The sequence below is a fragment of the Carettochelys insculpta genome, chromosome 13 (assembly GCF_033958435.1).
Source record: "Carettochelys insculpta isolate YL-2023 chromosome 13, ASM3395843v1, whole genome shotgun sequence".
NCBI lineage: Eukaryota > Metazoa > Chordata > Testudines > Carettochelyidae > Carettochelys > Carettochelys insculpta.
The window spans coordinates 46,615,012-46,640,228 of NC_134149.1; the positions used below are offsets into that span (position 1 = coordinate 46,615,012).

Below are 25,217 nucleotides of genomic sequence, written 5' to 3' on the forward strand. Positions count from 1 at the left end.
GAGTATCCAGGGAGATTGAAGTGCTCTCCCACAAGTTTCTGTACATTACCATTCCTGATGTCTGATTTATGTCCATTTATTCTTTTCTTATTCTAGCAGAAAGTTTTATCTGATATATCATACCAAGTTTTCCACTCATATTTATGTGCATTGCTGCTTCATGTGTGTAAACTTAAAATCCCATTTTAAGTGCTTTGTTATCAAAAAGCAGGACAGACGGGGGGGGGGGAGTAGGAGTGTGGTAATAGCTTTATTGGAGGACCAACTCCTATATGAGTGAGAGACTCTTTTGATCTTAGCAAAGATCTTTTCTTCAGGTCTGGGCAACTAACTCAGTTATAAATACACCTGCTGCTATCATCATGACGACAAATCCATGCAAAATCCGAACACAGCCACATTTTTTCACTTTTTATACATGCACATCAAAAGATAACAATTTTCTTCTTTTGTCTTTTTCTCAGACCGTAAGCAAGAGCCCTCACACTCTTGCGCAGCCCAGCTCCTTACCCCATCCCGATGAAAATAAGCGAAGATGGGGATTAATGGGGGAGGGAGGAGGGAGACGGGGGAGCAGGGGAAGAGCCTCGAAGGTGGGGAGAAGCACTGAAGGGCATTCTGGGGAAGAAGCGGGCAGGGAAAGGGGGGTAGGCTTCCTGAAATCAGAAAGATGGGAACCCTAAGGCGCACACGTTGCACAAGATGTAATACAAGCATGAGTCACGCTGCTATTTGCTTAATGCTGGTTCCCCATAACTTGCATGCTGCTTTGTAGGGCGCTGGCTTGCGCCGGGTGCCATCCGAGCTGCAACCACCATTCTGCTTTCGCGCAGGCCGACGCGCAGAGGAGGCACTAAATCCGCAGCCCGCCCCTGCCTCTCCTGCTGCCGCAGCAGGAGCGAGTGTGCGCGCATTGCTAGAGTCGGTCGGCGCTTTGCCCCTGGCAGCCGGCGGGGCGCGGGCGCGCGCGCGCCTAAGAAGGGGCGGGGCTCGGCTGCGCGCGCGCCAGCTAAACCCCGCCTCTCCCGGAGCTCATGAGGCTCCAACTGTAGCCGGGGAAGGTGGCCGTCACCGCCGCGCCAGAAGGTACCGGGTGGCGGGGGGGAGCCGGGCCCCCGGGGACGCCCCGCCCTCCTGCCGGCGGCTGTGGCTTCACGCGCCCTCTCCCACGCGCTTGCTTCTTCCCTGGGAGGGGGTTGGGGCCCCGGGCCGCGCCCTGGAGCCGCGCATCCCCCCCTGCTCTGCGGGCGGTGGTCGCTGTGTGCCCCTGCGCGGGCGAAGCTGGATCGCCGCAGCGAGGCCTCCCTCCTGGGTGGCGGCTGGGCTTGCCTGGCCCTGTATTGCCCTCGGCCCGCTCCCTGGGTGGGGGAGGTGTGCGGGGAGGAGGACTCTGGCTGAAAAACGCAGGCCGGCGGGGCTGGGTCCGGGCTAAGCCCGGGAGTGCGGGGTGCGTTCGTCCCCGAGGCCTAGGAAGGGCGCGCTGTGAAATGACCTGCTTGCTGCTGATGCTGAGGAGACCTCGGCAACTCGTTTCTGCTGTGTGCCTTGTCACTTGCCACAGGCCGAGTCCATCTTGCTGCTGGTAAAAATCCAGTGTTGCTTTTTGCAATATCCAAATCATTCTGTTGTGTCTACTGATTTCTAGTGGTGAACTTTCTTTTTCTGTGCCTAATGCACTGGATTTTAAAAGCAGTAGACTAGTAGCTGTGTTAGTCTGTGTCTGCAAAAACCACCAAGGAGTCCTGTGGCATCTTAATGACTAAAGATTTATTAGGACATAAGTTTTCATGGGTAAAGCCCACTTCATAGTCTTCTAGGACTGGAACGGACCTCAGGAGGTCATGGAGTCCAGCTCCCACCTAAAGCAGAACCCACTCCAACTAAATCATACCAGCCAGGACATTGTCAAGCCCAGACCTAAAAACCTCAAGGGATGGAGATTCCACCACCTTTCTAGGTTCCACAGTTTCATTCCAGTGCTTCACCACCCTCCTGGTGAAACATTTTCTTCTCATATCCAACCTACACCTCCCACTCTGTAACATTAGACCATTACTCCTTGTTCTGCTCTCTGTCACTACTGAAACCAGTCTCTCCATTCTCTTTAGAGCCCTCCTTCATGAAGTTGAAGGCTGGTATTCAGTCACCCCTCATTCTTATGCAAATTAAATAAGCCCAGGTCCGTCAGCCTCTCCTCATAGGTCATGTGCTCCAGCCACCTAATCATTTTCATTGCTCTCTCCTGAACCTGCTCCAGTGCATCCACATCCTTTGTGTACTGGTTTCAATACTCCAGATGTGGCCTCACCAGTGCCAAATAGCGGGGAATAATAATTTCTCTAGATCTGCTGGAAATGCTTCTTATAATGCACCCCAATATGCCGTTAGCCTTGCTGGCTACAAGGACACACTGTTGACTCATATCCACCTTCATCAGATGCATTGGAGTAGAAATACAGAAGCAGGAAGAGGTGTAGCATTTACATCTACCCTGACTGAACTGGCCTCCTTGCTATTGGTCATAGACTAGTTAAGTAAGCATCTCCCTTCTTGTGGTATGTGATACATATTGTGCCTCTTAAATAACTTTGTTTTTACTCAGATCAAATGGATTGATAGACATGAATGATTAAATGGAGAAACTTTTGATTTAAGCTTGTCGTTGGATGTTAGATTGTATTGTGGCTCAAACAAGTTGGAGTTTCCCAAGCCAAAACAACCTCAGTACCATCTTTCATCATGTATAACTTTAGTAGTAGTATTTGGAGTGAATTCAGTTCAGTCATACTATCCTTATGTTTAAAACCTTTAGAAACATTACTTAACTGTAGATAATCTAAGGGGAAAAGATACTACTTAATCCTTGTACTCCCTGTGTAGCATAGGTCAGCTACAAGTCTCCTCCACTTCACTCTGTTTTGGGAGAAATCTTCTAACTGGCTCCTCGGGTACCCCTGGAAAAAGATATCCCGGTTTAAAAAATCAAAACAAAAAACCCACCATCCTTTTTTCAATAGAAATTAAATAGTGTAGTTACAAATAGTATAAGGTAATGGATAACAAACAGCCCCATTATATGAGTTTTAATTGTGTTCTTGTGACTTCTTTTGTTCTTTTTTTCCTCACAATAAAGTGGATGTGCCCAGAATTGTCCTGTCTGCGTGTGTTTGCTGTGTAGGATGCCAACTTGAAATTACACTTCTAAGTGAAGGGTCAAGAAGACAAACAATAACATTTAGTACTTTAACTCAAGAACAGCACATATACATGTCTTCATAAAATCTAATAGAGTCTGTAACGTGAGGGCTGATATTTTATTCCTTGCTGACATCTTGTTCCTTGATCAGCAAGTTTGCTTCTTAAATTTTTCCATTGCAACCAGAAAAAGCGTGTCAATTAAAACATTACTTATGATTACTCTCACATATTCCACAATAATGGAGGTGCTCTTATTACTGATTTAATATAATTAGTGTATCACCTTTTAACAAAGTCAATATAAATAATTTCTGAAGTTTTTTCCTAGCGCTAACTGTTGCACAAAGTGTTTTACCATTTTTTTAGTTTTCCATTGTCTGCGATTAGCAAGTTGCTCTACTTCCTGACTTCGGTCAGTGGGATTTTTTCAATATATTTGTGTGTGAACAGGTGGAAATTAAACCATTTGAAAATGACTTCAAGGAAACTGGTTTAATCTAATTTCTAAGAATAGTTGCACAGACTAATTACTCAGAATTAATGCATACTCTGTGACATGTCTGGGGTCAAACTGCATGCCACAAACAAGTTTGCCTTAATATAAGTAACAAAGAAAGACATATGTTGCTTCTGAAACTTTGTGATGTATGTTTATTGAAATAATTGATTAAGCTCATGTTGTGGTTGGAAAATATTTGAAGCCAGTGTTGGTTTAATGTACTTAAATGTCAAATATACACATTACCCTACCCCAATGTCACTAGTTTTCAGCTTATAAAATATCACTTTTGTTAAAAACTAAGTGTTCAAAAAGAGCTAAGGGTTCAAAAAAGAGCTAGGTAAATTCATGAAGGATAAGTCCATCAATAACAGCAACGAAGGGTCCTGTGGCACCTCACAGACTAACAGAAAAGTTTTGAGCATGAGCTTTCATGAGCACATCTGATGAAATGAGTCTGCTCACGAAAGCTCGTGCTCAAAACTTGTCTATAAGGTGCCACAGGACCCTTCGTTGCTGTTACAGATCCAGACTAACATGGCTACCCCTCCGATATTTGAAGTCCATCAATGGCAGTTAGGGTGGATAGGAATGGTGTCCCCAGTCTCTATATGTGGGAAGCTGGAAATGGGTGGCTTGGGGGAGGGCTCACTTGATTACCTATTCTCTTTATTCCTCTGGGATACCTGGCATTGGCTACTGTGGGAAGACCAGATACTGGAATAGATGGACCTTTGGTCTGACCCAGTATGGCCATTCTTATGTTCTTAAGTGCATGAAGATTTATACACATCTATATTTCTGATGTCTTGCAGTGAAGCTGTGTGTGTCTTGAAAATGGTAGTTCCTGGGAGTGCTCCTGTCATACAGCAGGACCATGCCATCCAACCTGACTTGGGTCGGGGCTCAACGGAGAATTCTGCAATGGGACCTGAGATAGAGCCAGGTACTGATCATGTGCATCCAGAATTGGAGGAGGTGCGAAAACTGCAGGAACTAGTGAGAAGACTTGAGATCCAGAATCAGCAGTTGAGAACCAGGAGCCGCAGAAATGTGCTAGGGACAAACACAAGTGTGGATAGTCCTAACCAAGGGTTCAATGGAATGGAAATTAACCATAGCTTCAACACGGTAAAAGAGAAACAAGAATTACAGATAATGGCAGATGTACATGGGAAACTAAATAAAGTAAGAACAGAGGTGAAAGAGAGTGACTGCTTAAAGAAAGATGTGGATACACAAATGCAGTATAGCTGCCCTAGTATTGCTGATAGAGTGTCTCCCAACTCAGAACAGTTGAATGATGCAGACATACAGAACGAAGAGAAACTGACACTAACTTTAAATCTGGATAGAGGTAGCAGCACAGAACTTGTGGAAGACTTCATCAACAAAGGTATTCATTCCTCAGTTAAAATAAGTGAACAGAATCCAAATGAAGAGGGTGGTGATTTAGGAAGTTTCTTGAATGACACTGCTTTGGATGAAGTGGAGGTGCTGGAACTTGGGAACTGCAGTGAGGAGGAAGACAGCTGGTATGTATGTTAGAGCTCTGAGTACTACAAAGCTTTGGTAATAAAGGCTACAGGTGGAATTCCCATGTTAACGCTATTTATCTGATGCCATTTTAACATGGAACAGTGTACATTATTTTCATTTCTGCAGCAAGCATTGTGTTAACTATTGGTTTACAAGAGTACCTTGCCAGAATGAAATGAGCCTAGAAATAGTCTGTTTATCCATGACCATTTAGACTAGCTATGGCTTGAGAATGGATTGAAATCAGCAAGATGAAATTCAATGAAGAAGGAAATAATCAAAGCGTAACTACAAAATGGGGAATAACTGGCTATGCAGTAATATTGCTGATAAGGATCTGGAGGTTATAATGAATTGTAAATTAAATATGGGTGAACAATATGACATAGCTAATATCACACAGAGTGTACAAATGGAAGAGTACTCTGAAAGGTAGTGGAGGTAATTGTCCTGCTCTACTTCTTGGGGTTTGTGTATGTGGGCATGTGTGTACTTGCCGATTTCACTTTTGTTTGCTAAACAAGATGACCTTGAGATCTAATTCCAACTCCATAATAATAGCCTTGACTTAGAAGTCAAGTGGGGGGGGCTACAAAAACCTTAAAATACCTTGCCTCTATAGGCTCTCCTTAAAAAACCCTCCTTGTGGGGTCATCCCAAGCTTTCAGCCTTTCCTTAGAAGATAACAGGGAAACCAAAAGCTGTAATCTGATAGCTGAACTTTTTGGCCTTGGCGTATACACAGACACAGGAATCAATTGCTTTAAAGTATTTTTTTTTCCCCAAAATAAAAGTTGGAAAAGTACCCAGAAAGTAAATAGGCATACTAGGTTGTTGGATATAATAAACTCAATACATTCCAGTGGGAGCACAGAGAATTACTTCCCTGTGATTAAGCTTACAAGTTAGAGTACAGGGGATAAAAATCATCAACCAGCCTGAGAAGTCCCACACCAAATCCAAAATAGAAATAACCTGATCATATCTGTCTAAATATTTCCTTTCTGCTTACACATGTATGTGCTGATTATGAGAGGGACAGGATATTTACTGGATTTGTTCAAGCTACTTAGGATCGATCATTTTTCTGTCTTCTCTGCGTCAGCCACACAAAGACCCCTCAGACTGCAATTGCTTTCAGTGCAAAAGAATTTTTCTCCTATTGGCTTACCTGACTGCGCCCTCCCTGACACCCCTCACCCCTTTGGGTTTAACCCTTTGTAGTCATTCATTCATGACACAAACTAAGTGGGGGAAGTGATTTGTCTTTTTGAAGTCCCCTTTTCAGAGGACTTCAGACCATGAGACCAATTACAGTGTGCCCAAATGTATTGTTAGTATTAAAATTCACTTTTCAGTGTGGGCAATAAGGCATATTTGTTTCTATTTAAACTTCCATAGATTATCATAGCTGCCTTTTTGTATATACATTTGATTATAGCTAATGAAAATAACTTTGAGTTTAGGGTATTTTACAAGTAACTGGTTTTATATAAATATCTGTGTCTGAGGCAGTAAATAAAAAAAAAATCTAAATTTCAAGGTCAGGACTTCATCTCTTGCTTATATTAGCTATAGGTTTTTATTTTTCTGTTCCTTGTTAACAAGATTTTAACTTGTATATTTTTGTGCAGAAGGATAGCTGGTGAGTTTCATGATTACAAAACTTGGATTCTTATAACTAGGAATATTGATTAGCACAATCTTGTTGCTATGTTCTCTTAAAGTTACGCTGAGGTGAGTCACACTTTTTAACAATAAGCAATTCTAAAATAGACTTTATAGTACATACACAAGGGTATTAAAAACATTAAGGTTGCAGAAAAAAGCCACCCACAAGTTGGGAGATTCTGTAATTAAGGTTGCTTGGGCAACTGTTAATTTGGATCCCCAAGTATTTATGCATTATGCTACAGTCCTTAATTATATGCTCCCATGTTTTATTTCTCCACAGTACTCCTGTTCTGGGAGTGAATCAGGATTGTGTAGAAAAAAAAGTGTTATCTGGACTCCTGTCTCATTTCTTGCTGACGTTGGATGGTGTCTAGTTAGTGAGGCAGGGGACTGGAGTAAGGTTAAGGATGGTCTCATCTCTTTTGGTTAATTTGTTACCTGAAAAATTGGATTTTGTCTCTGCTATTTCAGCACAGCTAGTGGTGCAAACCAGACTTTTCAGAGATGGTTGGTAAAATTATGTGACTCATTTTCTGGGTGCTCATCTTGAGACCTTTTTTGATTTGACTAATTAATACTGAACGCTTGAGTGCAGTTGATGTTAGTGGGTATGGTCTATGACTTTATAAAGTGCAATATAATGCTAGGTACTTGCAAATCAGGTCCTGTCTCAAACTTGGAATTAATGAATGGTTTTGACTTGCTTATTTGTGTGTCATAGACTCATAGAAAACTAGAACTGGAAGGGACCTTGAGAGGTCAAGTCCAGTCCCCTGCACTCATTACAAGACCAACCACCATCTAGATCACAGGTGGCCAATGCGTGGCTCTCAAGCTGCATGTGGCTATTTGAGCAATTAAATGTGGCTCCTGCTCAGACCCACACACCGGGAGTGCCGTCCACTGCTCTGTGCACGTGCCCTAGCAGTTGGTGAGAGAAGAACATGGCAGCAGCTCTAGTGAGTAAGCAGGATTGAATTTTGGGGTAGGAATGGGGATGCCTGGTTGTGTGGGACCGCATTGACTTAGAGTGGTGGGCTGGGGAAACCTGGCTCTGGAAGAGGGGAGAGGGATTGGCTTACAGCAGGGGAACTAGGGGTGCCTGTCTTGGGGTGGGGGTGGGGGGGGTGGAATGGGCTTCGAGCCTTGCATTATGTATTTTATCTGTCCCTAGATAAATATATGTGGCTCTTTGCACTCTATCCGTGGCTCTTCATCCCTAAATGTAGGCCACCCCGATCTAGATCATCCCTGACAGATGTCTGCCTACCCTGCTTTTAAATACCTTCAGCTATGGAGATTGCACAACTTCCCTAGGCAATTTATTCCAATGATTAATCATCCCGACAGGAAGCTTTTTCTTAATGTCGAACCTAAACTTCCTTTGCTGCAATTTGTGCTCATTGCTTCTTGTTCTTCCCTCAAAGATTAAGACTAATTTTCTTCCTCCTCCTCGTAAAACCTTTTGACGTACTTTAAATCTGTTTATCATGTCCCTTGTCAGTCTTCTCTTTTCCAAACTAAACAAACCTAATTCTTTCAGTCATCCCTCCTAGGTCCATGTTTTCTAGATCTCTAATAATTTTTGTTACTCTGCTCTGGACTTTCTCCAGTTTTTCCAAATTTTGTGAAATATGGTGCCAAGAATTGGACGTAATACTCCAGTCGAAGCGTAATCAGTGCAGAGTGGAAGCATTACTTCTCGTATCTTGCTTATGACACTCCTGTTAATGCATCCCAGAATGATGTTTGCTTTTTTTGGCAACAGTGTCATGCTGCTAACTCATGTTTAGCTGTGACCGCTATATCCCTTTCTGCAGTCCAGACAGTCACTGCCCATTTTGTACATGTGAAATTGATTGTCTTTTCCTAAGTGGGATATTTTGCATTTGTTCTCATTGAACTTCATCTAATTTACCTCAGATTGCCGGTTTGCCCTGTGTATCGGATCTTAATCTATAAAATCAAGCTATTATCTATTCCACCACAACTCAGATGGCTTTTGTGAAGATAAATTAATGCTTGCAGTATTCAAATACATAGCACCATAGAAATATCTATGAGCAGCAGCTCTGGAGCTGCATGTGGCTCTTTAAGGACTTCATTGTGGCTCCTGATGCTATAAATGCAAAGCAAAAACAAAACAAAACCCCTCTTGATTATTTTTGATAAACAGTCAACATCTAAAAGCCCAAAAATGAACAGCTCATATCTAAATAGCAAATGATATGTCATCTCAAAATGTTACCTAACTCCCCGTTGCATCCACCAGAGATGAAGAAGATGCAGGAGTGAGAGTCAGGAAGTAGTGGTACAAACACAGATAAAGCATGAAGAAATAGAATATGTAAAAAGTTTGTGAGCGTCCTGCAGTAAATATGTATTCTTCTTTGAGTGGTCCCCATGGGTGCTCCACATCAGATGCCAGGCTCACCTGGGTGCCGCAGCTCAGAGATTTTCAAGCTGTAGATCATCAGATCACACATGCACAGGAGCGCACTGGGCCCTTCACGCGCTTTTGATCTCATGCACAATCCAGTCCATGCCAGTTCCTCTCAACCGCCAGCAGCTGCAGACGAACTTCGCTTGTGCTTCAACTTGCATCTGAAAAGACAAATCCATTCGTTATATTATTACCCTTTTCAAGTTTTTAAGAACTTTTTACTGTATATAGTATCGGAGGGTTAGCTGTGTTAGTCTGGATCTGTAACAGGAACGAAGGGTCCTGTGGCACCTCACAGACTAACAGAAAAGTTTGAGCTTTCATGAGCACAGACTCACTCCATCAGATGCATCATCAGAGCATCTGATGAATGAGTCTGTGCTCACGAAAGCTCAAACTTTTCTGTTAGTCTATAAGGTGCCATAGGACCCTTCGTTGCTGTTACTGTATATAGTTTTTTTTTAAAAAAAAAAAAAAAAAAAGGAGGGGGGAGAGATGACAAAGGAAGGGAAAGGGAGATGAAGAGAGAGCTAGCAGGGTTTTTGCATAACAGTTCAATGTGTTTAAAAGTTATCTAGAGACTGTTCTTATCACCTTTTAAGTATCCTTTTGTTATAGTTAAGCACTGTTGTTCAAAAAAGAAAAAAAGTCCCCACCACCAGCCAGGGTTTAAGAAATATGAGTCATGCCATGAGGCCATGCTGGCCTCTGACAGCCATAGCTTACCGCAAGGACCAGGAGGGACAGAGAGATGAAGCTAAAGATGATTCTCCTTGTTAAGGCTCTTCACCCTACAACATCTGAATTGAGTCCCCCTGAGGGTTTGTCGTTGTCTCAAAAGTGAAAAGTGGCTTCCTTGGGTTATAAAAGAAAGAGGGCGTCTCCTACTCGATCCGTGCTGGTGTTATCTAAGAGCGGGATGAGCGAAATTCAAAGCCATGACCCCTCTGCATCTAAAGGGGACAAACGGCCTAAGGAGCAGAAGGCAGCATCTGTGACTCAGATGCACAGACACACATCAGAACCGAAGAGCCCGCATGTCTCTAAATGACCAGGGCTGGAGGCTACGTCAGTGAGACAACCATCCCCGGCACAGAGAACAACATTGGAACTGGAGACACCAGGACACAGACCCAAGGCACCGAAGACCTCCGTGTGCACGGAACTGAAAGCTTTGGAACCAGGGTACACACCGACACCAACAAAACCAATGGCACCGTCAGACTCCACACCAAGGCCTTTGGCACCAAGCATGATACCAGCCATATCATCATCAGTCTAGTTAGCTCAAGGACCAAGGAAAGCATACTCCAAAACACCCTACCATAGCCCTTCTTCAGACTTGGTCATTATGTCATCATTTCTATCTCCAAGCTCTCCTCCAGAACCATTCATACCAGAGTGGCCTTTGACACCTCCATCTCTCTTCCTAAGACCTCCTTCCTCTTGGCTCAGGCACCCCTTGCCTGCTTCTCAGCAATCGCGCCAACTGCGGGAATATTCCCCTCAGGTATCCCTGCCTCCTTCTCTGTCATCAAGGCAGTTTCACTTACTATACTCCTTTTACCATCACACCTGTAGACAACATTTGCAATCCCAATCTTCCTCTCCGGGATCATGCCTTTGCTATTATCCATACTCACCCTATAGAGAAAGATATCCCTGGGGCCGTTACTCTTCCAGATCCAGAGACAAATTTCCAGGCTCGTGCCCCTCATATAGACAATCTTCATCTCCCCCTCCAAAGGGACACTGTTTCTCTTCTTCAAGAGAACATTTGGAACCAGCTATTGATGCCCCTTCAGAACACACAGGAGAGCAAATTACAAGAAGTGGTCTAAGAACAAATAGAGGCCTACCAAACTGATGCTGCTTCGTCGTCTCCGGACGAGACAGTTGTTCCAGGTGATATATCCCCTCCAGATGATCTTAGGCAATTCCAGGAACTTTTCAAGGTGGCTGCTCAATCATAGGATGTAGAGGTTGTGGAGGTGCAGGAAAAGCAGCATAGGCTCCTCAAGAACGTAAGGCCCCCAATGTCATCCAAGATAGCCATTCCGTTGGATGACACTATTGCAGAGGCTGCTACCAATATTTTGCAAACTCCTGTCTCCATCCCACCAACCAACAAGAGAGTGGACAAAAAGTATTTTGTCCCCTCGATGGGAATGGAATTTCTGTTCAGTTACCTCCAACCAAATTCTCTTGTGGTAGAATCTTCCCAACAGAGATTGAAGATGCCACAATATAAGTCCACAGTGTCTGACAAAGAGGCTAAGAGACTTGGCCTGTTCGGGTGAAAGGTGTACTCATCTTCCACCTTATTACATATGGCTAACTATGCTGCACACCTTTCGAATCATAACTTTAATAACTGTACAAAACTCACATCCCTAATGGACTATCTCCCTGACAATAAGAAACCCATTCTAAAATCAAGAGTACAGGAAGGATATGCTGCCTCCCGTACAGGAGTCCAAATCGTGCTTGATGTTGCAGATACAGCAGCATGATCAACTGCCACTGCGGTGGTAATGAGACGAGTATCTGGGCTATAAATGTCTGGTGTTCCCAAGGAGTTACAGACAGAGGTGGAAGACCTCCCCTTTGATAAGTCAGTTATTTGCTGAATCCACAGATACGATTCTGCACTCTAGTAAAGACTCGAACCTCATTGAGAACACTGGGTATGTATTACCCTCCTCTCTCTCTCCCCCTCCCCCCCATGCCATATAAGAGGAAGAGGTACTAACCATATCAGTGCTGTTACACTTACCAGCCTCAGTGGCCACAATATCACTGGCATGGCTATGATCCAGGGCATCAACAACAGCAAAGACCACTCAGGCGCAGAACCCAACAAGGCCACAACCATGCGGTGCAAACAGCTAGGCAACAGGTTTGACTACCACATCGAGGACTGCGACCCACTCATCGTCCAGCGCCAACAAGCATCTCACCACCTGTTTCACCACCACCTCAGACCATTTTATCAGCAGTGGAAGAACATTACCACAGACAAATGGGTGCTAGAAATCATCTCTGCGGGATACATCATCCCATTCCACACCCTACCACCAACCAACCCCTACACCCAGTCCTTCTCCAGGGACCCCCTCGAAAGACTATTTTAAAATGTGGGCAGTCGCCTATCCATAGGAGCTGTGGAGAGATTTCCAGACAAATTCAAGGAAAAAGGGTTCTATTCCTGTTGTTACCTCACAGAAAAGAAGATAAGGTGTTGGAGATCAGTATTGGACTTACAGGCTCTCAACCATTACCTTTGCAAACCTTTTTCAGAGGAATTTCCTTGAAAGACATTTGCAGAGCAGCAATGTGGTCGTCCTATGACACATTCACCAAACATTGTGATCCATTGGCATACGGAAGAAGATACATGCCTTCAGGCAGCGGTCCTGTCAGGGCAAGCTACGCATAACTTCGGTACCCACATCCATGTTTTGGGGTCACTGCTGTGTAGCCACCTGATGTGGCGCACCCACGGGGACCACTTGAAGAAGAGAGAGAAGTTACTCACTTGTGTGGTAACGATGGTTCTTTGAGGTGTGTCCCTGTGGGTGCTCCACTACCCACCCATTCCTCCCTGCTTCGGAGTTCTGCTTTATGTTTTTCAGATGCATTTGAGGCAGTTTTTCAGGGGACAGACATAGACCAGATCGCGCATATGACCGAAAGCGCATGAAAGGCCCGGCGCACTCCTGCTCGTGTGTGATTCAATGATCTACAGCTTGAAATCTCTGAGCTGCGGCACCAGGGTGAGCCCAACACCTGATGTGGAGCACCCACGAGGGCACATCTCAAAGAACCATTGTTACAACGCAAGTGAGTAACTTTTCATTACAAATCATTGTGTGTGCACTGTTCTCAAAATAGGGGTTACCAAAAGTATGGTATGACGTTATTTGTTAAGGACTGTCCTGTATTCAGGTGCATTGGGCTCTTGAATTGCTGTTTTTGTTTTGGTTTTTACAATTGAATTGGAAAAAATGTCTCTTTATGCTGTTTTGATTGCCATCCCCTGTCCATGAGGAAGTTAATAATTTGCCTTTGCAGCAGGGCCGGCTTTGAATAGTGTACAGTAACTAAGACATGAATAATGATTGTGGAACAAAATACCAATTAGCTGTTTAAGTGAATATTACCCATCATGCCCACTAAATGAGGGAGGGGTCCTGTGCGAAAAGTGCTTGGTCATGTGATTAATGATACATCCTAATCTATGTCACAAGGGAGCCAAATCAAGATTGCACAGGCAACTTTAATCCTGACATTTCCTATCTTTTGAGTGCTTGACTCTACAACCTTCAGGTTCTTTTAGTATTCTGTTTACTTCCTCGTGGTTCATTAGTAGGGTTGGAACCATTAGCTGTACCACACAGATCTCCATTACTTGGGATAGTGGAATAATGATAGCAATAGTAGGTGATAATGCTTTATGAAGAACAGCACAAGAGGAAGATGACATTTTGCTCATGGGTTTCACAGATAGCTGTTGACTGAAGTGTAATCATGGTATTCAAGCTCCATTCCAAACTCTGGAAGGGATTGTGCTGTATTAGGGCCTGTTTCTGGTCTGTCCTCTTCAAACTTTCCTTGTACTAGTCCTGTCTCTTCTCCACTCCTGGCACCTTGTCATTTTCTTGTTCTTGCCATCCTCCTCTCTACCCATGTGACTTCTCATCCTAGACCACCTTCTTGCCCCCTTGGTCTGAGTTCCAGTTCCCTCATGGCTCGTTATCTAACCTGTCTTCTCCTCCAACCACATAGACTCTGTCTCTTTGCCTGGGTTCCTCATTAGTCCAATCTCTTAACTCAGCCAGCCTCATTTTCGCCCTCCATATCCCTGCTCTTTATCAGTTCTTTCCTCACCTCCTTATCTTTCTTCCTTTCTTGTGCCCTCTCCCCCCTTACAGGGTCCTAGTTTTAGTCTTCTGCTCTTCCCAGAGCCTTAACTTAACAGTGGTAGTCTGCCCTGTCCAAACTCCTATTCAATTAAAAAGTCTCATCAAAAATTTTATAGAATCATAGAATTTTAGGTCTGGAAGGGACCTTAGGAGGTCATCTAGTCCACGCACCTGTATAACGCGGGATCATCCCCTACTAAAGCATCTCTTTCAGGATTTTGTCAAGCTGGGACTTAAAAACCTCTTGGGATGAGATTCCACCACCTCTTTAGGTAAAACATTCCAGTGCTTCACTACCCTTCTTGTGAAATAGTTTTTCCTAATATCTAACCTACACCTCTCCCTCTGTAACTTCAGATCATCGCTCCTTGTTCTGCCATCTGTCACTACTGAGAACAGTCTCTCTCCATCCTCTTTAGGAAGTTGAAGGCTGCTATCAAATTGCCCCTTACTCTTCTCTTCTGCAAAGTAAAAAAGGCCAAGTCCCTCAGCCTCCCTTCATAGGTCATGTGCTCCAGCCCTCTAATCATTTTCATTGCCCTCTGCTGGACCTACTCCAATTCATTCACGCCCTTTCTGTTGGGGGGGTGTGTGTGGCTAGAACTGGACACAGTACTCTAGATGAGGCCTCACCAGTGCCAAATAGAGGGGAATAAGAACTTCTCTAGATATGTTGGAAATGCTTCTCCTAATGCACCCCAATATGCCATTAGCCTTCTTGGTTATAAGGAGATACTGTTGACTCATCTCCAGTTTCTCATCCACCACAATCCCCAGGTCCTTCTCTGCTGCACTGCTGTTTTGCTAGTCTGCACCCAGGCTGTCATAATGCTTGAGATTCTTCCATGCCACATGCAGGACTCTGCACTCCTTCTTTTTGAACCTCATCACATTTCTTTTGGCCCAATCCTCCAATTTATTTAGGTCACCCTGGACCCTGTCCCTACCTTTCCCACAGCTTAGTGTCATTCAAGTTTGCTGAGGGTGCAATCTATCTCCTTATTCAGGCCATTAATAAAGATGTTGAACTATATCGGCCCTGAGTCCTTGGGGCACCCCACTTGAAACTGCCAACCAGACGTTGAGCCCTTGGGCCCAACCGTCTACCCAGTTTTCTATCCATCTTAGTCCATTTGTCCAATCCATACTTCCTTAACTTATGGGCAAGAACGTTTGTGGGAGACTGTATCAAAAGCTTTGCTAAAGTCAAGTTATATCACATCCATTGACTTCCCTATGTCCCCAGAACCAATTACCTCATCATAGAAGCTAACCAGATTTGTCAGGCATGACTTGCCGTTGGTGAATCCATGTATTTTCCTCCTTTTGAACTGGCTTTTCATCTGTGTATTTGAATTAGCTTACGTATTTTTCTATGCTGCTTGGATGCCAGCTAGGAGGTTGAGGGGACAGTAGAAGGGTTTCTGAACTCAGTTCAAGTGTCTGAGTTTAGAGTGGCTATTACAGGTGAATGTCCTGATCCCCTGTGGCCCATGGCCAGTGCATACTCAGTTGCTCTCTAGGGATGGTCCATATGTAGTGTACTCACAATATGGGAGTTGTGAGGGGATGAAATCTTTGGAATTATTAGCAGCTAAAAATCAGTTTCTGCAGAGCACTTGCAACTTGTAACTTCCCCCCTCATCGCTTCGTTTTATAAGGCTTTTAATTTGCATTTCTTTTCCTGAGAATAACCAAAGATACATCTTTCACACAAAGGTTAGCACCCCCCAAATGTCAAGTCCCTTCTCCAAAGCATAGGGGTAATAGAGCATTTCAAGAGAAAAGCTCTCATAAATTGTTTAAAATGGGGTGCAAAATGAATCTTTCACTAGTCTTCTTCTTCGAAATGGCTGAACCATTTTAACTGAAACTTTCCAGAAAAATTTGGCTTGCCTGACATCCAGGTGAAAAAATTCAGCTTAAAGGCAGAAGTCAGACAAAGTTATAAACAGGTAAATATAGTCTTCCAATAGGAAGTGTGGAGCAACTTTAATAGGCAGTGCTTCCAGCCTTGCCTATAATAAATAGCCAGAAAGTGCCAAATAATTTTTCTTCGTTTAAGTTTGTATTAACGGTACACAAATATCAGTTTGGCTTTCTGCATCATCAGTGGGAGTTTGAAGATCTATTTTTTGGTAAGGTAGCTTCTGATTTGGACCTATCTTTCTTAAAAATCTCTTCTTGACCTAATGTTGTAATGATTCAAACCAGAGGAATTTTGTCTTTAGAAAGATTATTTTGTCAGACATTTTTGGTTTGAGACTTATGACTTCTTCAGTCAACTTTTTAAATATTTTTTCTAGCCATTTCTAAGGCCTAGGATGTGAGGTTGCTAAACACGTAGATACTTGCAAGTTCAGAGCCAATATGAAGATGGAGTAAAGAGAGGAAAGAGTTAATGTTGGTTTTGGAAATTTAAATCCTGAAAAGTTTTATGCAGTCTTCAGTTAGGCTGCTCTTAAAAAATCAGAAATGGAATATTAAATTTATTCTTGACTTCAACTTTATTCTGAATTTATTCTCTTAACTTAACAAGGGTCCAGGCCTACAGATGTCATTATGCAGGATTAGATTGAAATACTGAGGTAGCCGTCCCTCCCATTTTCTAGACCAGTTGTGTAGTCAAAAATAGCATCACATTGATCAGAGACCCCCTATTATACACACTGCTCAGACATGAGTTACTATGTGAAATTTAACAGCCTTCACTTTGAATAATTTTGAAGTCTGTAGCTTGACTTCGTTTTCATTTTCTTACATCTCTTTATCTCTTTTAAACAGCTACTCAAAACAGTATGTCAGCTTGTACCAGAAGTAGTTAGTCTACAACAGCTGTTCCCAACCTTTTTTTGAAGCAGCGACCCATTTTGATAATTCAGTAATTCAAAACCGGGGAGTAAGATTTTCCCTTGGATTTTTTTTTTAAATAAATCTTGATTCACCCCTCCACCCCCAGGCTAAAACCCCTCGCAGCCCCAAACCACCCTCACAAGTGCTGCTGCTGCCACCTCCTCTCCATGGCTCCCTCCAGCCCTCCTCCTCCCTTCTCCCACCTGCAGTGCGGACATTTCCTTGCCCTGCTGCACTGAAATAGAACTCAGTTTAGTTGGTTTAATGGCTAGCTCCCTCCTGCCGGCCCTTAAACCAATTAAATTGAGTTCCATTTCAGGAGGGCAGGGACTGGGAGCTGGAGGAGTGAGCAGTGGGAGCTGCAAATGGCTCCTTAATGAGCCACATGCAGTTTGGCGCCACCCAATCAGCAACCCTTAGAACAATCTAGTGCTGACCCATAGATTGGGAATCCCTGGTCTACAAGAAAGCAGGCTTCCTGCCATGCATGTTATCCAATTTGCAAATAACTTTGTGAACACATTTAGACAGTAGCAGTTATTGGCTTCTACTTGTTGAAGGATTGTTGGACTGCTTCCTTTCATTGCTCTTAATGTCAGTTTCTGTATTTACTGTGTATAAAAGCAATTTACAAAAAAAAGAATTAACTAGATGTATGTAGCTAGAACACATCTCATCATCATCTGTGTTTCTTCCACAGCTGCTCAATCCAACCTTTTTTCGTCATTCCTTACTATTTTTATATCTAGTTTTATAAAGTAAAATAATGGATTGATTTTTAAATTGCTGTTTTGTAAATGAACAGTCAGGAAACTTGATTGAGAACTACAAAACTTGTGGTCTGGCAGATTTTCTATTGAGCCTATTTCTGCTGTGGGGGTGAGTGTGAGAGCTGGTAAGTGAACTGGCTTTGGGGATGGAAGATTGTAAGAGATGAAGAGGTGGATGGGAAATGGATAGAAAGAAGGAAGGAAAACACTGGGAATATCAGAGGGAAAAGCTGCACCATAATTTATTATTGGACAAAGTAGAGTGAGGCTAGGGAGGGAAAAGATGCTTAAACAAGTAGTAAGACGTTATTTTTAACAGGTGGAATTCACCCTTTCACTGCAGTCCAAAGAGGTTTCTGTAATAACCTGAACGTGTGGCACAGAATCTCTCTCTCTATGTACAACGGTAAACATGACTGTTGGAAATTGCAGTCATCTTGGCAACTAGCTGGAAGATTATACAGTATAAGGCAACGTTTTAAGTCCCAGCTATGATAACTTTTCCGTAGCCACAGGAAGGGCAAACACTTGGTTTTGGAAACAGATAACTGTGGGATCTACATACTGAGTTTTACATGCTTATTAGAATATGTAAATATCCCGTGAACACTTTAGATGTGCACATTTTATGTATTAATCTATTCAGTAAATGTTGTTATGGGTCTGGTCTCTCCTAATCCATCAGTCTGCATCTTAAAAACCCCTAGATCAGCTTAACGGATGTAACCCATGCACTGAATTAAGTACTGCTGCGGGAGAAATGCCAAAAACTAAGCATATATCTTAACAATTCAGGTTTGCTGTTTGCAATTCAAATTATTGACAGTCTATTACATGTCTGTGTAATACTAGCAGACTTCAAAACAATTTTGAATCATTTTTTGAAAAGCATTCCCACTTTAGTGTTAAAATTTATAGACTTCAATTGGACAAATATATTTCTGGCCTAGAGACTAAGGAATAGTCATACTGGGTCTTTCTGAAAGTTAAGTGTTCCCATCCACTTTAAAAAAAACATGCAGTGCACTTTCCCTTTTTTAATCTGGGATCTTAAAATATAATTTTTGGATGAGACTGAACGGTGAGCGGTCTATTTCACTGCATATTTCAGAGATTTTGTTATTTGGATGTCATTGACTCTCATTTTCCTCTTAATTTAGATTCAGTACCTCAGGCATCAGGCACTGGTGTATGTTTTCATCTGTCTTCCTGATGCCTTACCAAAAATGTAAAATACTGTGATTAAAATCTGATTATTTATTCACGCATAGGATTGAACCAGGAAGAATCCCATCAATAACTTTTTGAATAAGACAGCATGTATTTTATATTTAGTACACAATTAAGTGTTCCTTCATAGCGCCGCGTATTTCAAAATGCCTTGTGTAGGAAAGACTACTTTAAGAATAAATAAATATATTTAAGGTATGGAGCTTTAGACATACAACTCAGCTCATATTAATGAGTGCACACCTTGCATCAAATTAACAATACATAGCTGGATGGCTACTACTTTTAAAGGTAATAATTAAGGACTTTTTAATTACCAAAGTTTAATTTTTATTTGGCATTTCATTACAGGGAAAATGTTTCATAAATTTAAGCTTCACATCAGTAGTGCAAGGTTCCAGAAGATGTGTCCTATAGCAAAGCTAGTTCAGTATGGGACAAGCTTTCTCAAGTGACAATGTAATGTAAGCTGGGATAAGATTTTTTTTTTTTTTTTTGGTAGTTTAATAATCCTTAGTATTTGGATACTTGTTAATTCAAAGGCTCTCCCTGTTTCTTGTGTTGGTTATCTTTTTGTGCATCTTTACAATATGTCTTAATAGTTGCAGTATAGTTTTTCAAAGCTTATTATATTGTGCTACCCTTTAATGCTGTTTGATTTGTCAGGATAAAACAAGAATTCAACTTGTTACACAAGACTCTTCTAAAAAAATAAAGTTTAATGCATCATCTTTGTATCAGATATGTGATTTAGCATTTAATCCTCTTCATTCTGACAACTGTGTAAATAATATGAATGCCTTTATTGTAAAGCTATATTAAAATAACTTTTTATATTTGTCTGAAATACTGTATGACTGGCAGCTAAATTTTCTAGTATTCATGAGGGGCTAGCATATTTGTCTTATCATGGGTTTGGAGGAAAAAGTTTTGTGAGGTATTATTTTTATTGGACCGATTTTCTGTTGGTAAGAAAGACAAGCTTTTGAACCACACAGATTTTTTTCTTCAGGTCTGAGAAGCGTAAAGCTCAGAAACTCTCTCTCACCAGTAAAGACCCACTTTGTCCCAGCACAGCTATGACTACACTGTATTAGCACTGAAATGATTGGGTTAGTTTAGGTGATGTTCCAAATGAATAGTCTGTAATTTTAGTTTATTTTGAGAAATTGTTTTATGGTAGTCTTGAGCCTTTCCCCAGTGAGGTGAAAATGGAAAATAGCAAAACCAGGTTTAATTTCATATGCAGCAGGTTTGACCATATTTCCTCTTTAGGTATTTCTCAGGTGCAAGTTGTTCGAAATAGTACAGCTAGTAGTTTTACTTTTGAGTTCTTAGTTAACATGATTGTGTGTGTGTCATTATTCTCTCAGCCTTTGTGAGTGGAGTTGTAACTCAGAAAAGATGAGTCTCTAGGGCGCTCAGTCTTGCATACTGTAGTGTCAACATAAATGTGAAATGTGAACAAAACAAGTTTTTGTGAAAAAGGGTTTTAGTGCACAGAAGTAGTTTTGTTTACTGTCATCTTGTTATTCTATTTAATTTACGAAGATTGTGTTTGAAAAAATTATGGATTTTGTTAACCTAACAATGGTGAGAGTTCAAAACCAGACACCAACATCCTATACTTGAAAAGCTGTGTAGCTGATAGTATGACAATGGATTCTTAACTTCTCTCACTGGTAGCAAGTAAGACACTTTTACTGAGTATAAAGCAGAGTTAATTCTTTCGAATTAAAAGCTGCTTTTTTTAAAAAAATCTTCCAAATGTGAATTGATGCAGGGCTATCAGTTTACAGACTTGTTCTTGTCCTTTTCCTCCTTATACTTCTACCAAGCAATCCCAATGTGGAATTTCACAAGATGCAAATTAAATTTCTGTGCTGCCCACAAGATTCTGAATAGCAATCACGTAATTCACCAAAATGTTTCTAATGTTATGTTCTACTTGTTTGGGAATGGTGATGTAAGTGGACATTGGAACATGGGATGAAAACCCAAGAAAAGCGTTGATGTAGTTCAGAGAAGAGTAGGGAGGTAAAAGTGAAACAGTCAGGATGCCATGGAGTTGGGCAGGGAGCTCTTTCTCCCTTCTGGAAGACAAGACCAAAAATGGTAACTTGAAAGTTATTGGAGCCAAATTCTGTTTGTTACTGCAGTGAGTGGCACTTATCTAGCTGCTTTACCTGCCCTATACCCACCTCCAATATAATAAGAATGAAGAAGATAGGACCTCTGAGCTGGCTTCAAGGACACATAACCCTGATATGATTCTGGCATTTTTTTTACCTTTTTTGGAAAGGTTGGATGAGGTCTGTTTGAGCATGTGATCCTAAATGACATTTTTTTCCTTTTAATACTTTTGTATCCACTTAAATACCAATTTAGGTGATACCTGTTGCTTAAACTGACTTAAAAATTTGTGCCCCCACCCCACCCCGGTGGTGTATCATACCACTTACTCTGGAACCCCAAAACCTGAAGTATTTGTCAGAGGTCTAAGTCATGGGGCATTACATCTCTGGTAGCTTTTAAATGTAGGCATACAGTAAATATTTTAAAATAAATATTGTAAGAGAATTTCTAGCAACCAGAGCTAATAACTCAGAATTATCTGATTCCTGTGAAATGCTATTTTTTCACTTTAGAGAGTGTCGACACCTGTAGAGTGACTTAAATCCTGTATGAGAATTTCAAAGCTCAATGACTTTATTTTGGTATTTTACAAAGACCTTTGGCCTTTGTCTCTCTGAAATGGTAAGATCTGATTCTTGTAATTCCAATTTATATCTTGGTAAGTTTTAACTCTGTCTTCACATGAATTATGCTTTTTTTACACTGGTGCAGGTGGGAAGCAAATGGGGGCACATAGCTCTCATGAGTGCTTTCCGTTCAAACAATTATAGAAGGTTATAGACAGGCAGCAGTCTTTGTTGTATTGAGTATTGTAACTCATTCAGTCATGTGTAATTTGGAAGGTACTTTTTTTTTTTTTTTTTTGAGAACAACATGTTGGATTTCCTTTAACCTTTCAATCCTTCCTTACAGTTACAAATGTCTAAAATATTCTAGTTCTGATCTGCTAACAGCTGCTACAGGCTGAACCTCTTTAGTCCGGCATACTCTCATCCAGTAGCATCTGTAATCTGGTATGATTCCAGTTAGCTGGATGACCACTTATGGGTGTGGCCAAGTTTCCTGTTATTTTTCATTTATTATTTAAAAACTTTACTCCCTGATTGTAGCTCTTCTCTGTACAGACTTTGTAGTACTGTGTGTTTCTGAATCCCGTTGTCCCCAGCAAACAGCTCCCATGTAGGAGGCAAAAACAACTCTTGTATCTGTGGACCAAAATCTCTCGTTTTAAAATTTGTAGCCAAGCTTTCAAATGTGTTACTATATGACTTTACAGAAATCCATGTCAGAATGAGCAACTAGAGGTGAAAGCCGCCATCTGTGTTTGGGGCTGTGAATGGTTGGGATTCCAGCTTGCTCGAGGACGGTGGTGTTGGTCACTCTGTCCTTCCATGATATTCCAAGGATACGCCTGAGGCAGTGCAAGTGGAAGATGTTCAGCCTCTTTTCCTGGCGGGCATACAGGGTCCAAGTCTCGCTGCCATAAAGGAGGGTGCTGAGGATGCAGGCTCTGTAGACTTGCATTTTGGTGTGAGTGTACAGCTTGTTGTTGTTCCACACTCTCTTGCTGAGTCTGGACAGAGTTGTGGCCGCTTTTCCGATCCTCCTATTTAGCTCAGTGTCCAACAACAGGGTGTCAGTGATGGTGGACCCGAGGTAAACGAACTCATGGACGACCTCTAACGTATAGTTGTCAGTGCTGATTGATGGGGATTCAGCAACATCCTGATGGAGTAAGTTTGTCTTCTTTAGGCTGATGGTAAGCCCAAAGTCCTTGCACGCTTTGGAGAACCGATCCAGCAGTTTTTGAAGCTGGTCTTCTGTGTGAGACACTACAGCAGCATCGTCTGCGAACAGCATGTTTCTGATGAGGACTTCCCGCACCGTAGACTTAGCTTTCAGCCTTGCAAGATTAAACAGTTTCCCATCAGATCTTGTGTGCAGCAAGATGCCCTCTGTTGAAGATCCAAAGGCATGCTTCAGGAGGAGTGAGAAGAAGATCCCGAACAATGTCGGAGCAAGCACTCATCCTTGTTTGACACCTCTCCTGATTCTGAAAGCATCCGATAAAGCGCTGTCATATTGGATGGTTCCTCTCATGTCTTCGTGGAACGACTGGATCATCTTGAGTAACCGTCAAGCGTCAGCGTCAGTTCCGCTGGCTTGGCCACGTCCACAGGATGAATAATGGAAGGATTCCAAAAGACATCCTGTATGGTGAGCTCGCCTCTGGCAAAAGACCTCCCAGATGCCCCCAGTTGCGCTACAAAGATGTCTGCAAGAGAGACCTCAGAGAGGTATACATTGAGCTGGACAACTGGGAAGAACTAGCAGATGACCACGGCAGATGGAGGCAGGGGTTACACAAGGGCCTTCAGAAGGGTGAGATGAGGATCAGACAGCTAGTAGAGGAGAAGCGAGCGCACAGAAAGCACACTAAGGACTTGCCAGACACCCACCACATCTGCAAGAGATGCAGCAAGGACTGTCACTCTCGTGTGGGTCTTCATAGTCACAGTAGACGCTGTAAATGAAGTCCTCAATTGAAACTATAAAGGGCACGATCCATAGTCTATGCAGACTGAAGGATGCCTACTACTACTACTACTGTGTTTAGGGCTAAATTTCTAGTGCAAGTTCTTAAATATATTCATCAGAAATGTTCTTTCACTATTGGTAATTGGAACAAAGTCTGGACGCCGTGTGTGAAGCAAGCAGGAGGGTATATTAAACACAGCACTGGTGGAGAGTCACTTCGCCCATCAGGACTCAGTGGAGCCCTGCCAGAAAATAGGTTATAATTGATTATATATGATGCTGATGGGCGGTGGGGGGAGACTATTGCATGGGTGTTATCCAAGCCTGGATAGGCTCTAGCAGCAAGAGGAAATTAACACAATAGGCCTATTCTCGGGATCTTTCTATAACAACTCTTCTCAAATGCCAACATTCTTTGAATCTTTTGTTATCATCCATGTCTCTCAGCTGTACAGCATGCTGCTGAATACACACATTTTCAATGTGCTCAGCTTTGTTCATAAGCTAATCACTTTTTGCTTTTCCAAATCTTATCCATCGCCTTCAAACTCGCTCTTGCTTTCACTATTCTAGTCAATATTTCCTTCTTACGGTCTAGATCAGTGGTTCCCAAACTTTTCAGCATCATGGCCCCTGTCTGATTTTTGAGAAACCCTCATGCCCCCGACCTCTTCTTTACCATCATCCAACCCACATTTTAACACAAAATTCAATTTGTAATTTAAACACAACTTGGTATGAAATTTTATGTAAAATTAAAAATAAGTACAAATAATTTTTCTTGGCCCAAAAATTTAATAAAAATGTAAATTAACATCAGAAATAGCAGAAAGAAAATGGATGTAATGTAAAGGATGAATGCTGCATTTTCTTCGAGTTGGGAAATCCTGTGTTTGAAAGATGGAAGTGAACAACATATATTGTTTGTCTGTTTTTAATGTGGCTAAATTTGAAAAGTTTTCCCACAGAGGTACATTGACAAAAATGGAAGAGTAATATGTAGCGCTTCTCCATCTTTTGAGTATATTGGGAAATAATTTATCCAAAATTCCTCTGTGCTTGAGTTTTTGAAATTCTTTGGCATTTCAATCATATTTTATTTTTAGTGCTTGTTCTTGCAATACTTCTGGCAATGAACCAACATCAACGTGAATGTATTACCTACTAATTTATAAATGGGGTTGCCAGAAAAGTTGTCTGGAAAATAGCAGATGAATTCATCACCAAGGTGAAACACAGTTTTGTTCTTCACATCCTCTTTACAAAGTTCTTGGAAACCTTCATTTTCAGCAAATGATGAAAATGTCAGAAAAGATGAAAAGTTAGGCATCTGAGAATGTGTTCAGTGTTTCCAAAGCTGGATTTTTTTCCATAAACCCTTTGATGGCATTGTGGTGTTCTATAATGTTTGC

General features: G+C 42.0%; 1 protein-coding gene across 3 annotated transcripts in view; it reads left to right on the top strand.

Moving 5' to 3' along the window:
* The first annotated feature begins 1,004 nt into the window (after nt 1–1,004).
* Nucleotides 1,005–25,217, top strand: part of LOC142020043 (SLAIN motif-containing protein-like) — an 86,336-nt gene continuing 62,123 nt past the window's right edge. For all 3 annotated transcript variants that reach the window (XM_075007612.1, XM_075007613.1, XM_075007614.1), the window contains exons 1-2: nt 1,005–1,086; nt 4,513–5,232. In XM_075007612.1, coding sequence (XP_074863713.1) covers nt 4,535–5,232 — 698 coding nt within the window. In that variant the 5' untranslated portion in view covers nt 1,005–1,086; nt 4,513–4,534. The remainder of the gene's footprint in view (nt 1,087–4,512; nt 5,233–25,217) is intronic.